This window comes from Cebidichthys violaceus, unplaced genomic scaffold (genome assembly GCF_023349555.1).
Source record: "Cebidichthys violaceus isolate CVI_PGR_0920_01 unplaced genomic scaffold, fCebVio1.0.p SCAF_27, whole genome shotgun sequence".
NCBI classification, from domain to species: Eukaryota; Metazoa; Chordata; class Actinopteri; order Perciformes; family Stichaeidae; genus Cebidichthys; species Cebidichthys violaceus.
In genome coordinates, this window is record NW_027176450.1 from 5,250,578 (window position 1) to 5,268,930 (window position 18,353).

General features: G+C 43.9%; 1 protein-coding gene across 1 annotated transcript; it reads right to left on the minus strand.

Annotated features, from left to right (window-relative positions):
* Positions 1-2,739: 2,739 nt before the first annotated feature.
* Positions 2,740-18,142, minus strand: wscd1b (WSC domain containing 1b). Its single transcript, XM_068721354.1, has 9 exons — positions 17,953-18,142; positions 16,339-16,970; positions 9,657-9,771; positions 8,422-8,606; positions 5,992-6,113; positions 5,263-5,452; positions 4,213-4,377; positions 3,919-4,119; positions 2,740-3,725 (listed from the first exon to the last, which is right to left on the minus strand). The coding sequence occupies exons 2-9, from the start codon at positions 16,754-16,756 to the stop codon at positions 3,373-3,375; spliced, it is 1,749 nt and encodes a 582-aa protein (XP_068577455.1). The 5' UTR covers positions 16,757-16,970; positions 17,953-18,142; the 3' UTR covers positions 2,740-3,372.
* Positions 18,143-18,353: the final 211 nt, after the last annotated feature.

Genomic DNA, 18,353 nt, shown 5'->3' on the forward strand with positions numbered 1-18,353 from the left:
CACTGATCAGCAGAAAGGCTGCAAATGAGGAAAACAAGCCGTCTGTCTACAGAGCGTGGGTGCCGCTAAGGACTTTGGTCAATGTGCTATTTCTGGTAACACAATGTGCCCGGGTCGATCAGAGGGTGGCACTGCAGCTTGAAAAGGAGCAACATAAAAAGGATACAGCACAGGCCTGCTGTGTTGTATAATAATATCGTCTATCAAGTTTCGATACAATTTTTTAAATAATTCAAGTCAAAAACAATTATTTTTGGTCGGATGTGCATGATGAAAAATCATTTATACATATCAAAAACAACTAACAAATAATAAACTAAGTCTTCTTTAGAATGTTACTTTATCAGCAAAATGTACTTGTACTTACTAGTATCCAGAGTAAAGGTACTCATAGTGTCTATGTTTTTCATGTTTGTCATTGTTGACATAATTCTAATTACTGTTGGACAATTTAATCTGTTACAATGCACCCTATTTTTATAAACAAATCATGCATTTTTTTTTACTTAACAATGAGGAATAACTATAGCTGTGAGCTAATTGTAGCAGGATAGAAAGTGCTACATTTAAAGTAGCATTAGATGGACATTGTACCTAAATACAGAACTTAATGCAGAACAAGAAGAAGGCTCACCTGTGTTTATTTTACAACGCTACAGGTCAGCAGTGATTGGTGGAGAGTTGAGTCTGATATAGAAAAGAGTAGAAGAGAATAGAGAGTGTTTATTATTATGTATATGTGCATACTGCAATTATGGCTACTTTATGTCTGCATTCTGTATATTCTATTTCATTTTAGGCTTTATCTTATTTGTTGTATCTTACTTTATCAGGTGTGTTGTTTTCATCCTATTTTCCATCAGTTATGTCATTCTATGTTCATTATGTCTATTTCTATGCCTCACTCATATGGACGTTGTGTGTGCATTGAGATTCCTCTTGAGCTGTCAGGACCGGCTCATGTCCCCGTGACAGGAGGTGAGGAGGCTCCGACATCATCCAGCTGCATCCTCCTCTTCTCTTCCTCTGGTCTCTACTGAATCCTTGTAGTGAAAGTCCCTTCTCTCTCTTAATGTTTGATTATTTTGTGTTTGCAAATCAACAGAGAAAAAAGGCAGTAGAGACACCACACATTTGTGAAACAGATGGTGTCGGGTGTCTTAATATACGCCAGACTAGCTGTCGGTCCATTCAGTGTCTGTGACAGACACCTGACTGTGAGGCCTTATGGCACTGCTTCACAGATGAAGCTTAGTCTCAAACTTATCCGAGCCTCTGGGAATAACACAACTGTTAGAGACGATCAACATGACGAGCCTGTCAGCCAGCCCTCGTGAACTACTTTCACTTAAAGCAACCTATAGCAGATTTACATGCTGCGCTTGTTTCTTTTCGAAAGACATTCAATTCATTTTTACCTAAAAGATTGCTGCTGTTTGTCTGGGAAGCTCCAGAGACATATCCAAAGACAAATAGGATCCTTCTGATCTACAGCAGCCCAAATACTGCAATCTGTTTTCAATGATTCTTCTTTAAAACAACACTGACACCACATACAGTTCAGATGAAGAACACGTTAGCAAAAAGGTTCCTATTTACACAGCAGATGTGGAGAACTTTATCATAATATCATTAGCATAATATAAGTCCAATATTCACTCTGAAAAGGAGACATGTTAACTAATAGATATCACCATGACATTTTGATTACTCACATTCAGACAGTTATTTATGTTTAATATGTAAATGAGGCGTAATCTAAAGGTAACGTAGTGATTTTAGGAGGAATCCAGACACAAATAGATAAAGTGATAAAATAAACACCTACATGTGTATCTTGAATGTTTTCACTCATCTGAAAGAAGAAGACCAACATGAACATGCATGCATGTCTTTGCCTGAGGCGTCTCACCTTCAAGCCCCTCCAGGACTCACAGTCCTGTGTTACCGTTGCAGGAGGAGGGATGAGCTGACTAAAATCTCTGTTTATGTGGTTTGGTTTGAGATCCTGTCAACAGATACAGAACTATATGTATTTGTTGTGAGGATTTCAGCTGAACTGTGAATTTCCACATTAAACCAAATTGAATTCTCTTTGCAGTCGAGCGATAAGAGTCTACCGTACTCTGTTTCAGATGTTTCTGACAGGCAGAGAAGGAAGAGGTCTGGTCGAGACCAGCACACATATGCTGATGCTTCTGCACAGTGCTGCAGTTGTGTAGATGTGTGTCACAGGGATCTGGTTCACAGCAGGGTTGTGAACCAGCTCATAAATCCAGGGATTGAGGCTGCTCAGGGATTGGATTTTGCTAGAACATTCAATGTTTTGCTGCAGACTACTGCGCGTGTTGTTAACATCGTGTCTCTCGTCATACACTGACACATCTGTGTATACCTCTGTTTGTAATCTAGCAATTCAGACACCAATACTAGAAGCCTGGTGACCACATTCAATACGTCACTTGTTCTTCTTGTGAAGCTCAAGCAGTGAAAGCAGATCACGGTGTGCACGCCTTACTCTGAAATGTTAATGCTTGTTTTACTGCAGCCATTAGGGGGCACTATTCTTCCTGTCTTCATTCAGAAATAATCACAGCTGTGGGTCTGCACAGCTGCAGTATCTTAGCATAGTGAGAGCAGAGTGAAGACCACTCTGAAAACCATCCGTTACATTCTGGTGACCTCACCAACCTGTTGAGATAGTCCTCAGCCCATTCAAGAGAAAACGACTTCAGTTGGTTCAAACGGAATGCGTTTTAATGAAATAAAGGTTTACAGTCCAAAGCAGTTCCATTGTGATCAACATGTGTCTGAGTCCATGTACTCGTTGGGCCAAACCTGTAGCAGCCAGAGAGAAACTCAGTGTGATCTGGGTCATTCTAATGCTCATCTGTGTTAGTAAGTCTTTGTTATGTTAAAAACACAATATATGTACTAAAGTGAAAATATAAAGAGCCACAGAAAGCCCTCTTCAAACCAAATGAGTCTGTCCAGGATTTACCCACTCGTGTTTGTGCAGTCGGGCACTTCGCCAGATAATCCCCACCAGAGGCCTACAAATCATGGCAAATCCTTTCTGAGTATTCGTCGCGTGTGCAGCTCTCACAGAGGCGGTCCCGGCCCCGAGGCTTTCAGCTCTGTTCACCGTTGGATTTCACGATGGATTGTCATGTTTCCTCCAGTGACCTCCGGTGTGCTTCCATGACTCTACAGCCATTCACACTGCGTCCGGCTTGGCAAAGAGTCAGGTGGTCCACTTATCAGCCAGCGCGTGTCCGTTCCCCACGGAGCACCCAAGTAAGAACTTTTCTCTCGCTAAACCTCAGCTGGACCGGTCGTTTAAAGGACTGAGAGCATGACTTTGTCAGATCATCATCTGGGAAGGTACTCATCCGGAAGTCCGCTAAAGTTCCTCCTCTGCAGCGCCTGGTCGACAGAACGAACAAAGGGGTCGATCATCCGTCTCATGTCGGGAGTGAACGGGTCAAAGGAGGGCCCCGAGGCCCCCGAGCGTTTGAAATGGCCGTCCTGGTTGCTCTGGGCACAAAGCAGCCTCTCCTCCGTCACGGTGGCGTTCAGGAAGGCTGTGATGACGCGGAGCTGAGGGAGAAGGGCCGACTGCAGATCCTCGTAATGCACCACCAGCAGGCGCCGTCCGAACTTCAGCCAGCTGAGAGCGTGGGAGGCCCACCAGGGGGCGTAGCTGGAGACAAATTCTGGCCATTCTGCAGGTGAAAGACAGCACAGTTGGGGACATTAAGCCTCATCTCCACTTGACTCAACTGTTGCACTATTTTATGTTTTTATGTCTTAATTAGTTATTATTAGTTTACATGCATGCTCTTTCTTTTTTAGCCTGAGGACTAAGGATCAGTGTGATCGCTGTGCACGTGAAAGTAAAGAGCTGGACAGTGTTACCGTTGCTTTTCCACTGAGCATCCGTGGCGTGCCCTAAATGTCCAGCACACTTGCGGTTGAACTCAGCCACGAGGGAGCGGTACGGGTTTCGAATCAGCAGGATGGCAGAGTCGAACATCTCGATCTCCTTCTGACCGCTCTCGTGGGTCTTCACGCAAATGCTGCGGCCGCTCTTCCAGTAGTCCTTCTCCCCTTTAAAACCTGGTGCAAATGAATAAAAGAACGGATAACGGTCAGCCGCGAGGGCAGTATGTCCCCGAGCGCTCACTCAAACTCTCGTCTGTCCTCCCCCACCTCTGTTGTAGAGCGTGCCGTCGAAATAGAAGCTGCCAGTGTAGTAGCCAGTCACGAGCTCGATCAGGTGACGCACCCAGGTGTTGCCCGCACCAGGAAAACTAGAAAGGGCCACCAGGGAGCTGGATCTCTGCGGCAGAAACATCCTCTCTTTGCACATGGAGTCTAGAAGGAGAGGTCGTTATCGCCTTTAGTTACACAACACAATTCAGTGGAAAGCTCTTCAAGTGTCTTTATTTGTCAAGCATATTACCATCTAATTGACATTTTTATATGCATTACATGAATATAAAGTATTGTAACAGACAAATTCACTGTTAACTGAATTTTATTTCTCATGTCAAAACACAGTAGCTACAGCTGTTTAAATTGTTTTCTCTCCCTCACTAGCAGCCATGACTGTTTCTCCTTGTCGGAGTAGACTCCACGATGTAACACAGTTCACCTGCTGCATCTCGATGGCTCCTTTGTGTCATGAGCTCACAAGGACGCTACGTTTTTAGTTACTGTAGTTTTAAAATGTTTTTTAATTTGTTAGACCCAACATGAACACTTTAAGCGGACTACCGGATTTAGAGCATTAATATAGCATCAAACAACGGTTATCTGTGTAAAGATATAGTGGAGTAATGTCTACCTGAGCAGTGAATGAAGTCTCTCTCCTTCTCCTTGTTTTGTTCACACATCCACATCGTGCTATTAGTGCATGTGAGCGTGCCCACAGGTTAGCCGTCGGCCGCTATTCTGCACTGCTCTCATACGGCATTTACAGCTGATAACGCGGTCGTAGAAGTGTAGCACCCACCCTCTGGTTACCCCTCAGGAAAACCCTGTTAGCTCAGTCATCATGTCTGCTGTAGTTTGCATTGTTAGCTGCGAGCCGTCTGCTCAGCGACGTTAAGAGGCAGAACAAATGCTCCAATCTCGTATTTAGCTAAACGGCTGTACAGAAATGCTTCTGTCCCAAGATTTTGAATCCATATAAGCGGTTGGTCACTGTGACTGTGACTTCTATAAGTGGTTTCCCCATGCAGATGATTGTTATCTCACCAAGCACAGGTGTGTGATACACCTGGTAGTGGGCATGCTCAGTGGGCACCGTGACTGTGGAGTTGCCGGTGTGATTCAGTCCAGTGTCCTCCACACACTGCTGGTTGTCAGACTGCTGGTTGAGACCAAAAAGAGACGACGTCCACGTACAGAAACAATGGGGCTTCTTGAACACAGCCAGCGGGAGCTCCTGCAAACCAAAAGCACAAATGTTCTCCATGTCTTCCTATGACTCATCACAATTACTGTTCTTTCCAAAGACGTGTATTCTGCCCGTCAGCTCGGTGCAGCGGGAGAGTCGGCGTCACTCCGCGCTTCATTATTCTTTCTCACTTTTCCAGGTGAGCAAAATGCTCAGTGTCAAAGCAGGCCGCAGTAAACATTTTAGAAGAGTTGAGCATAATCACGTACATGCATACGCACCACTGTGAGAATTAATCACAATGCAATCGCCACCCGACGGTGCGATATTGCTACCAGACAATTCTGTTTTTCGGCAGAGTGCAGCTGCATCCAGTAAGACGTCAGTGCAGGATCCGGACTATCTGCTTCTCATTAGAGGCACATTAAACCTTTAATATTCTGCAAAATCCAAGGAGCTCTGCGCTCCTGTTCTCCTGGGAGTGGAGACAGCTCTCTGAGCTATGGAGTCTCATCTCCTGGAAGAAACAGAAAGCTACTTGCAATAAATTGATCATCAATGGGTAATTTCAGAGGCCTAATTCCAACCTTGTCTGTGCAGGTCTCGACGCAGGACTGCGTGGTTAGGTTGGGCTGAAATGAGTCGATGGGGAAGGTGCCCATGGTGCTCCTCGTCAACTTGAAGCAACCGCGGTAGTGAACATTTCTGACTGGAAGCAGACAAACAAGAAGATAGTTGCACACTAGTGGCAGGATAACAATAATGGATTTGACAAGATTCAACTGCATAAAGCAGCACTAAGAAGTTCATTTATTTATTCACTGATGAGGGTTTACTTAGAAATGAATTGTCAGATTATTAAAAATAGAGTTACATATCGACATCAGGGTTGAATTTAAATGATCCGTCCCAAAGTAGTTCTGCCCTAGTAATCACATCCCTATACTTAACTGTATTCTTAACTGTGTATAATACATTCACAATTCTGTGTATAATACATTCACAAATCTCCAGAGACACCCAACCCACCAAGCATGAATATTAATACTGGATATGCTATAAACTCCTTATGTAATAGATTTGACCTTGCCAACATCAATAATGTGGCGCATACTGTATTTTTTAAAATACAGAAAACAGTTCTAGTTAGAGAAATGTTTAATCAGTACTGTTGAATATTTTACATTATTATGTTTTGGATTATTAAGGTATATACACCGTTCTAACAGTGGAGTCACGTACTGACATGATCTTAAATCATGGTGCATCAAGAGCTATCTGTGTCATGCTCCCTGCAAACAAGGTGCATTCTGTGATACAGTTCAATCAATCAAGTGTTAGTTTGTACATTACTCTCACTTTGCCCAAACTATTTTACATTCTGAACATTTTTGCCACTAAAAAGAAGAAGTAATGAAGTGAAGCTGGAAATTTTCTATATGTGTGTGTGCTCTACGTCATTTATTTTGAACACTAAAAGTCTTTATATTTTTACGAAAGTCTCTGTACATTTGCTGAAGCAGCTGGGCTCTGTATTTTTACACAAACTGGTCTCAAATATAGGGATAAGTAGTCCATTTGTTGTGGACTATTTTCAGCCTCGGATTAATACACATTTAGTGCTCTTGTGCAGCGGGTGTCGCAACACCTCAGGGTGTCTCGAGGACAGACCAAGGGTATTGCGATGTACAATCTGTGTCTGTACATCACTGAGACTGGTTGATGGTTGCTGTCCGGTACACGAGAGCTTTCCAGGTGCACATCAGACAGATATAAAGAGTGTCAGAGCAGCGCCGGAAAGATAAATCTGTTACTCAGCCTGCATCACAGTCTGAGACGACCAAGAGAAGTCAAATCAGACGTACGTGGTGGAAACACTTGGCTCACAGTGAGGAAGTTAGCTGTCATCAAATAATCTGCCCAGCAACGTAGCCTAAATGTGAGAGATTTCTGAAGAGGCCCGTATTATTGCAGCACTTACTTCAGTTCATATTCATCCCATAATTTACATCAAGCTGAATATGTATGTGTTGTGTGTTCAGTGGCTTTCTATATTTAAAATGTTCTTCTCTATGGTGGTTGCCATAGTGAAAGGAAAAACTAGATCATTACCAAATAAAGCACAAAGTGCTGTACAGAATGATAACGTCTAATGAAACAAGGTGGCACAATAACAACAATCCCTATAGAGGCATGTCGTGGTTTAAACATGCTGGGTGCTCTGGTGAGTGTTTCTGGCACCAGGATGATGTGTGTGTGTGACTCACTGGAGTGTTTTTTAATAGTTTTTAGACAACAGTGGAGCTTAGAGGAATGTGTAAGGTCTTGGTTACACAGGCGGTATGTGTTAGAAGGATTAATTCAACAACTGCTGCCAAAACATCTAACATTATAGGACAAACACTGCGACGACTTCAATAACCAAAGAAAGGATAGACGTAGCATTAATATATTGCTTGAGATTGCCCATACGATATACGTTGGTCACGGTTTGGGGCTAGCCACAACAGCTAGCATTAGCAACAAATTTGCGGTATGATTACTTTATGTATTGTGTAGATTAGACATTCTCTGTCTGGATGGTTTTGTTGTGTGGAGTGGACATGGGCACTCTTATTGTTATAGTTATTGGTTGTTATTGACAAAACTACGCAATTGTACTGCTAACAGCTGGTTAGCTTAGCCCAAGGACTGGAAACAGCTGGCTCTCTTCGAGAATGTATTAAACTGTTTTTACATTTGATGTAACATGGACCACGGCAAGATGGATCATTTACACCGGACCCAGTTGTTGAAATGTGCATGCAGATTTTCCATATACCCTGCAACGTGTGAGAAACGGCTTTTATCTCTGCTCATACATACATTTATGTGCGAGCAAGCATTGTGTTGACAGAGCTCTGTTTATTTCATTTTGAGAATTTAAGTTTCCTCACCCACCATCACAGCAGCTCATGCAGAGAATAAATAGCAAATAGCAAACAGCACCGCATCTTCTCTGAGGGAGCTTGACTCACATTTTCTGTGACCTGGCAGCTGCTCCTCCACTTTGTAAATGGAAAGTCGGCCCACGCCTCCGCAGGGAGACCCCCTCTCACCCCGACACACCAGGCCGCAGTCCTCCTCGGGAGCCCGTGTGCTACTGATCCGGTTCCCGCAGTGGCATTCGGCTCCAAACTCCAGACCTGCAAACTGGTACCCGCTATCCACACACACACACACACACACACACGCACACACACACACACACACACACACACACACACACAGATAAAAACACAGTTAATACCCTAGCCAAGGGCAATGCATAACCTCAAGCTTTTGCCCTCAGGCTAAGCCATCCCACAGGACATTAGTTAACATTTCCAACTTATCATTTAACTCAGAGTTCCCAGCATTAAGTCTCCAGCGTGGCCCGTCCCCGGTGATGTTCGTCAGTGCTTCTCTCGCTGCAATCATCCGACTGTGCGATGCCTTTCTTTCCCAAACTGGACTGCGGTCACCTCCGATCTGTTCTTTACATATCGAGGCTGTTGTGACTCATCCTCTCTTTTTATCCTCCCTCCTTGGGAAAGACAGAGTTGACCTTTTCATATATGTCCTTTTGAAGCTTCCTCATAAATTGCCTTGACTTTTTACTTTTTACTCATTGTGGTAATTGGCCCACTCAGGTAACGAGCATGACTGCTTTCCATGTGGACGGGGATTGTGGAGGAGGGCGGGGGGTCAGCGGGGCCATCTGACTGCATCCATCTGTCCCCTGCTGTTCTGTTTCAGCGGGGCTACGCTGCTTCCTCGCTGCTAAGACATTTAGAGGAATAATTCGTTGAGTTTGCCACGAAAAACCCGACTGCCTCACCACGTTTCCTTACAACGCCACAAACTCAGCTCACAGCGAGGGAGATTCACAGTGCGGCCACAGGAAAGACCATATCTAACCTCTGATTTATTCACTAACCGCTGTCGTCAGCGCATTCAGCTTCTCACACACACACACACACACACACACACACACACACACACACACACACACACACACACACTCCTTTCTTCTGCAATAGATCAAGTCTTCTGTCCTGGCCTGCTCTTCACTCCTCCCCCCCCCCTCATCTTTTACTGTCATCCAGCCACCTGGCTCTCTGCTGGCTCCAAACACAGGAGGCATTCATGGAGGAGACTGAGATCCAAAGCGTTTACTCAAACAGCAGGCCCTCTGTGGCCCCTTCACGGCAGCCCGCCACCAACACATTACCTTTCTGAGCAGGTGTCTTGACACAGAGAGCTGGTCATTTTGCGCAGGTCATAAAGCATGGTTCCTCCCAGCGCACAAGCACTGGCATTGTGCAGAAAGCAGCCCATGTAGGTTCCTGCATGTGAGAGAAAAGCATCGAGTGAAAAACATTCCTGTGAAGTCACAATAGATGAGTGTCAATATGAAAAGTGTGCTTGAGATTACAACAACAATTCGTCAACGAAACGAACGTATTAGATATTCAGTTAATCCTTTAGATCATTTGTCAAGACCAAATATGAAACATTCTTTGTTTCATAAGCGTGAGGAGCTGCTTCTTTTCATTTGAATGTTACTTGACCACCGTTGGAGCTTTGCCATCGTTAGTTGGACATAATAAATCAGTTTGAAGGTGTCACCTTGGGCTCTGGTAAATAGCAATGAGACATTTTATTGACCAAATGATCCATCAATCGAACCAATTGGCAATTTAATTGATCAGTTTTTTAATTTAATCAGTTGCAGCCCTAACACAACATGTATTACACCAAATATGAAGTCAGTTTTCAGGTTTATTCTTTGACTCTGAGCACGTTTACCAAAAAGAAAAGAAGCCATTTGAATGAATTCCGATAATTCGGCTGTGCCGTGCCATGGCACCACATTCTTCCTTCTTACCCCCCTGCTTTCGGCCACCTTGCTGGCACTTCACCCGTCTCCCAACACGGCCTTCATTTTGACTTGGTGTCGCGGGTGGAGATAATTCTGAATGCACTTTGTTCCATGTGATACGTTTTACAGCTCAATGCGCACATCCACAATTAGCCGTAATTTAGCCGTAAACCAGACTTCCTCTTTCTTAACTCTGGCACTGGCAGCATCCTCAAACGGTGCCAGTGCATCATCACTTACTCACAGTTATTTTACACGCCAGCATGTATTGTGAGCCATAATATTCAAATAATTCATATCATGACGAGGCCCTAATTTACCATCCAACACAGATGATTCTCCTTCCTACGTTACAGGGAACCTATTGACTCTGGAACAAGAACCCATCCTGTAAAAAGGAGGATGTAACGCATAATCGGCTATGACAGACTTATTATGATGTGCTGACAAGATTAAGGCTCCATTTAAAACGTCACCCATATTCAGCCTTTGATGTTATCCTTGTCTTTGCCACATTGCTACATCAAAATCAGCTCAGCTGACACATGAGAGTCTTCTTTAGAAATACCAGTGTCTGTGTGGAGGGCAGCATATGCATTTCTTTTGTGTGCAGACTTCATTTACATCTCGCCCCTTGGGTCTGAGACGGTTATATTTTTAGGTTATACGCTAGATGTTCTTGCTCACTCGGGAAGTGTATGTTGTGAACAATAGAGTCTGGTTTTGGTGAGTGGACTGCATGCAGGTAATTCCCCCAATGTTGGCTTTTAGGTTTATGTCACAGGCTTTGTGAATTTGTATTCATGGATGTTTTAAAGGTTTCAAGGACTCAGAGGATTCAGCTTTTTTATGTTTACTACCCACATAAAAATAAACTGATGCCAACTGGCCAAAGAGGATTTAAAAAGAAGTGTTGGGAGGACTGAAGAGAAGCGGCAGCAAGGTGCACGGACGAGATGGACGCAAGAGACGGACCGTGAAATCTCCCGGCAGCCCGAGCATCACTATATCGAATTTGTGATTCAATCAGTCTGCGATGTCCTCTGAAGCCGAGTCGCCGGCCGCCTCAGGAGACGATCACTAGAGAACTCCAGCAGCTGCTGCCTGAAAGCACCAAGAGACCGGTGTTCTGCCAAAGTCTGTGGCGGGGAGCGTCTCAAGAGGCATCGCCTAAGGTGAGCCCCCCCCCCAACAGCCCCTCATCCATTGGTCATTGCTTTAATCAACATTAAGGAGATGCCTCAAGCAGCTGCGGCTGAGGGTTAATCATCCCCGCAGGATTGGACGGAGAAGACTAAGGACGCCTCCACGGGTAGCATGTGCACTGTGTGTGTCCTTTTAAAGTGAGCTGAGGAGGGTTCACCGTCTGCTGGGTCTATAATATCCTTGCAGAGGAGAGCCACACAAACCGCAGCAAAGGGGTCTCAACACATGGTATGCTGACCCAGACCGGGGTCAGAGTATCACCCCTGCATGGCTCCTGATACTGAACAACCTGAAATACCCAGTGTGACTAAATCCATCAGAAGATACAGGGGTTTGGTTTGTGGGACATATGCAATGAAATGATGATGATAATAATATAAAGACTCAATTTAATTATAAAAGTCTAATGGACAAAGATAATAAGAACAGTTAAAGTAAAAAATAAAGATTAGAAAAAATAAATATAAAGGATAAATATATAATATATAATATAAATATCTGTAATAAGTATAAAAGTATTAAAATGTCAAAGTGAATAGTCAGAGAGACCAGAGAGACCAGAGACCAGAGAGACCAGAGAAACCAGAGACCAGAGAGACCAGAGAGACCAGAGTCTTTAACCAACAATGAACAGACTCTTATTCTTCATACGAACAGATTAAAACCAGTTTGTCTCATATGTTCAGAGAATATGACAATTATTAGAAGATGACAAGAATATAATATCGTGGCTGTTTTGGGTTACATCCCTTCACCTTGAATGAACTGAATTTAAAGCTGCAGGACAATTCAGTGAAATAATGTTTATTTTATTTTGTTTCAAAAGGTTTCTGTTATGTATTTTATTTTTTTAATCCAGTCCTAACAACATTTATTTATTATTGGAGTATTCATTATTCATAATTCATCCAGTTCAATTTGTAATCTGAGAATAACTATTGTTGAGATATTATTCAATCGAACGTTCTTTATTTGATTTGACAGTCAGTTGTTGACGACATACAGACGTTAATACTTCAATATATTTTGGACTAAATCACAGAACAAGTTAGACATTACTGTGATGTTCTGGACCTTTAACGAAGGAGATTCTCTCTGACTGGACCTCATTGAACTTTAACTGAATACCGCTGCGTTAAACCTTTCCCTAAACCATCCTTTTAGTTTCTGAAGCGTTGTGTAGTCAAAGAAGTGTTTTTCTCTACTTTCCTGTAACTTTTACAATATTACTATTAATGTATGTTTATAGAACACAGAAAGAACATAAAAGAAGACGTGTATGTATCTTTTCAGGACCTTCGCTCAGAGGCCTTCCTTGCCGTTATAACAACAACATTCAGATGGCAGGTGCTATAACGGTTTCATATTCATAATTATACCAATTTAATCTCAGATAATATCCAAGATTGTTTCTTGTAACATAACCACCCTCCCTCGGCCCTGCTCATATTTTTATTTTACCTACAATAGCCCCGAAACACTGTTGTACTTTCCTAATGTAAGTACAACAGTGTATGTAATATTTAAAATAAATGTAATATTTAAAATAAATGTAATATTTCCAGGAGTTGTAATCTCACGGTTTGGTGACGGGGACAAAAATAGGAAGTCTACAACCCGACCACCTGCACTCTCTGACTACCTAAAGCTTTGCAGAGGAATCAACACAAACAACATAAAGCATATGGTGAGCATATCTACGCAGAGTGCGGCTCCCACTGTGCAAGCGCGGCCACATTCCTCACTTCTGATCCCGCTGCACAGCTCTGGCCGTAGTGCTGATGTATACTTTACATATCAAGGTTCTTTTGTGACGCAGAACGTTTTCAGCAGCAGACACAAAGTGTTATCCATCTCATGCTTTTATTATAAAACGTTTGAACAGGCAGGGCTCATGGATCTATGAATATCTGAAAATGAAAAATGCATTTGCAAACCTTTCCACCTGACTGTGTACTGTTATTACTGCTATGTGCTGTGTGTCAAAGTAGTCAGCGAAGAAGAGATGGAATAAAGATTTCTTTAAATAAAACAGTGGAAACATAAAGATTGAAAAGCAAACCAAAGACCTAGCCATATAACTAGTTGTCCGACTAGAACGGTAGGCTTTTAAACTTGCATATCATGAGATGATATTGTATCTTTTCTGAATTTTTCTTATCTTTCAATCTTTTGTAGTCTGGAGTAAGGCCTGACAGATATATAGGCATACACAGATGTATAGGTACCAGCCTATGGTATGTATCAGCATTTGAATATAGAGTAATTGCAGTCCAGAAATAACAAAAATGTTTTTGAAGCAGTTTAGGAAAAGAGATGCCGTTGTTTAGTTTGTCCACAAGAGAGCATTGACAAGTATAATTGTACATAATGAAATTCCCACTAAACCGCTTGTTCACAAAATTTAAAGGAATTCATCAGAAATATGTGTTTATGTTTTTAGGTTATGATAAGAACTCGGCTTCAGCTGAGCGACCCGGATAACAAGATGGTGTTGCATGGACGAGAGCTGTTTAATGACTGCATACCGGGGCTGAATAGTCCTGATTTAGCACCTTATCATTTGTACTTGACTCACAGTGATGAGAAACACTTAACCATTAAGTGTTCTCTTCAGTTCCCTGCCTTTATTTTACCAAGCAGGAAAGTGCCTCTTGAACCACTGGAGAGCCATCACAGCTGATACGTGACATCGGGGTAACGTTGACACTATGACTGCAGCAAACCATTGTTTTCACTGATGATGAAACTGTACATACGTGTCTTCATTCACTTATTTCGATTACGAGATGAAAATCAAATCAAATGTGAAGCTACAGCCAGCAGACGCTTAGCTTAGCTTAGCATTAAGACTGGAAACAAGGCTAGCGAAGTGTAAAAAGGACACGTGGTGGTTTTATGGAACGTCGTGTGCTGGACGACTTCTTGGAGTGTCACATCTTCAGCAGTGTCACATCGCATGCGCCCATGAGCATGTTTTAGAGGTGCTGGTTAGGTGGATTTCTACGCCTTAGACAGAGGGAGGCTGGCTGTTTCCAGTCGTTATGCTAAGCTAAGCTAACAAGCTTAGCTTCATATTTAGGCCTGCTGGATGGAACCAAAGCTTTGTAGCATCAACCTTCTCATCTAACGCTCAGCAAAAGAGCAGATAGGTGTATTTCTCAAAATGTCTATTGCTTCAAAATATTGATCAATTATCAGAATAGTTCATTTTCTGTCAACTTAATCAACTTGTGGTTTTGGCACTGACTGAAACTGAAAGCGTATTGTTTAATGATGGACTGTACCGTAGAGAGTTATGAATCGTATCCCGAGTAGTGGGCCCTCTGCTTCTCTGAAACCTTTCACCGGTTCCTCTTCCCGGAGCACGTGGCACAATATACCTGGGTATTTCATTCTGTGTTTTTAACATGAACTGAAACTGATCTCATCCCGTCTCATCTGTGGTACCCTTCTTAGTGACTGAGTGGTTGTGTAGTGTCTGTTTAAAAGAAGGATTAAGAGCTTTTGTAGGATGCTTTTCAAGAATGCGCTGGACGAACAAATGCTCCACCGGAGGTAATTCCATTGTATTTATCATTTCAACACAATGGGAAAGACACTGACGGGCAGTGTGAAACAACAGAGTGAATCTCCAGCAGTCAAGCAACAGTGAAGGCAAGTGAGGAATTATATCATTTTTATCTTCGTAATTACTCATTTATTTCCAAGAAACTACTTTGATGCCTGCCTGTCTTTTCCTTCTCTGGATCCGTGAGCACTTTCCCTCATCTACAAGATCTGAAGCACCCACAAGTAAAATGTCATATAAATGTATAATGATGGCTGTCTAAATGTTCTAAGGTCATGATTATCTCTTCGTGAAATGTCAATGAAGCCTGTTGTGAGTGCGCCGCGGAGAACTCTGTGCAGAGAGCGCATTGCCTCGGCTCCAGGCCACCTGAGCTAAAATGGTAAATCACAAAACAGAATATAAACTTGTGTATTCGCTCCTTCATATATTATTCACCAGGAAAACCACCGACTCCGTCAACACGTCTTCGCCCAGGATATTTCAATCTCGCTCATCCTCCCTTTTCCTCTGCTCTATTTCAGATCAGTGCGATCTTGTCGAAGCTGAGTGCTTTTTCTCTCTGACCCTGCTTGTGTTTAATAGCAATAGATGTGCTATAGTTGGCTATACAAGGTCAGTTAACGATCGGCAAAAACCACACCAGATGCTGTGACGAGGTTACGCAACCACAAGTCCGTCGGGTCAAGTGTCTTTTAGCGGCCGTACGGAGAGTCCCTGAGGTTTGGAAAAGCAGACAACAAGTAGCAGAACTTTACAGTCTTGGTTCATTTCTGTGCCGTTTGTGGTGAAGAATATTAATTTTGTATCCACACGGTCAGCTGGTTAAAACAGTCGACTGCCTCTTACATGTTGTTAACATCTCACTGGCACACTAATGACTGTAAATAGGGCAAGCAGTGGTCACATGTTAGCATTACCACTGGCTGCTTTGTTGCTTTTGGCTGCTGGCCAGTTAGCTATAAGGAAAGATGATTAAGTTACAACTCAGTATTACTCCAGAGAAGAACTGGACTGAAGACGGGACAGTGTCAGCTCAATGTGGAGACAAGTCCAACTCTTCAGACAGAACCTAAACGCTATTGGGTCGCTAGAATTCAAAAATGATCCCAGTGATGCAGATCCTTTTCCAATGAAAGCAAGAGTGCATACATATGTAAAGAGAATTTCAACAAATATCACAAACCATGTTTCTAGAATACCTTACCCACACTAGCGTTCAGCTGTACGTATTGAATGTGCATGGTTATTTACCTTTATGTCTGCTGCTCCTGTGGAGAGGGACTCTCTGCTCTGGGCTCTCTGGCAGCAGACTGTGAAACCAGCGGCGGTGCAAGTGTTGCACCCCCAGGCTTTGGGAAGCGGGCCAGTGCCGCCCCGCCTTGGCTCCCCATCCGGAAGCGGGCTGAACTGCGGCGGCCCATCTGGAGCGCGCCCTCACGCCCAGGCCCGCCCAGGCCCTGAGGACGGTGGGGGGTGCGGCGAGGGCCAGTAGTGGCGGCAGGCCGGCGAGGTTGGGCTGGGCCACCCTGACGCTGGAGCGCTGCAGGAGCAGGATGCTACCCGCCATCAGATAGGCGATGCCCAGGCAGAGCAGCAGCATCTGGGTGCGCTTCAAGAGGCAGTGAAGCCTGTAGTGAGGTGCCGCCATGTTTAACCGTCTCTCTGTCATCAGTGGAAGGCCATGTCGTGGACTTGGAGGGAGAAGATGGGTAACCTACTTACGACTTCATGATGTCGGAAAGACCTGCAGCATCTGGTGATGTGGAAGACATCGGCCCTTCATCGTCCAATAGCAGCAGTGGTACAATGGATGTGTCACAACAGAGAGAGGCTTAAAATCCAAGGCTCGGGGCACAGACTCCAGGATGATCCCTGGGGAAAAGCTGAGGCACAAAAACAGAAAAAAAAAAGCTGGCTTTAAAGCAAGAGTTTTTCTCTGAGCACAATAAGGGAAGTGTATGCCTGGAGGATTCGATGCACAGCTCGTTTTGACATATGGGCTCGTGTTTCTGTCTTGCAGCATCTTGCAACACGTCCATTAGTGTCTGCTGCTTCGTTGTTCCCTCTCTGCCATTTGTTTCTAATTCTAAACCCTACTTCTGTAATTCCCTTTAATTGTATTTTAAAGGGGGGAAAGTTTTTCTGTCAGATTCATTTGCACACCGGCAGTATCTCAATTATCCCAGTCAAATGACATGTGATCATAACAAATACAAAAACTGCCTCGAGACGTCTATGGAATGGGGATTATCATAGCAGGATTCAGACAATGTGTGGAGAGATGAGTAAGTGATGAGATGTTGAATATGTCTGAATAACTGGGATGTAAAACGTCCCTCGATGCTCGGACAGCAGAGGAGCAGTGGAGTGGTTTGTTTTCCTGTCACGATGGCCTCTCTGTGAGCTGATTTTTGCTTGCAGCCTGTAGAGGTGCCCACGGAACATTAGCTATGTCTGCACACCCCTTCAATAGACGCCGACCACATCCATTCAGCATCGGTGGCTCGTCACACACCGTCGTACCCTCCGTTTCTACTTTTTGTCTCAGATCTATCTGAAAAAAAGATAGGGGTGCGGTTGTGCTCTAGAGGATTGAAGCAACAGTTTGCATGATGAGTCTCCGAGTGCCCAAGTTATGTTCAACTCCCAATTTATGTTTTCCCGCAAAGAGAAATGACCGTGAACATCACCAACACTCCCGGAGGAGGGACAGGCTGAGGTGTTGAAAGCTGAATCAATAAACAGCGGGAATAAACACGCATCACCGGGCTATTTAAGAATCCGAGGTCTTCCATCTTACCACCCCCCCCCCCCAGTATGCCTCCACCATCTACAGTACAGAGACTGTGTGAACGTGCGGCTTACCTTCAGACGCTCGGCATCCTTGTATCGCGCGATCACTTATCAGTTTACGGCCGTCATGATCGCTGTTTTCCCCCTATTGATGTCCGGCGAACATCCCCTCGGCTCTCCAGCATTTCCCAGAGCAGTGTTATATAATCTCTCTCTGTCAGACAGTGCTGCCTGCTCTCGGTCGCTCTGAAAGGCTGGCACGGCGATATAAAGCCAGTATGTGTTGGTTAGAGAGAGAGAGAGAGAGAGAGAGAGAGAGAGAGAGAGAGAGAGAGAGAGAGAGAGGGAGAGAGAGGAGGAGGGGAGGAAGTCAGTCTCATTTGCATTGGTGATCTGAACGCGTCACGGCTCCTCCACTGAGCGAACGGAAGAATCGTGTCCAGCTCGCGGTTGCACAGAATCGACGGCTTCTC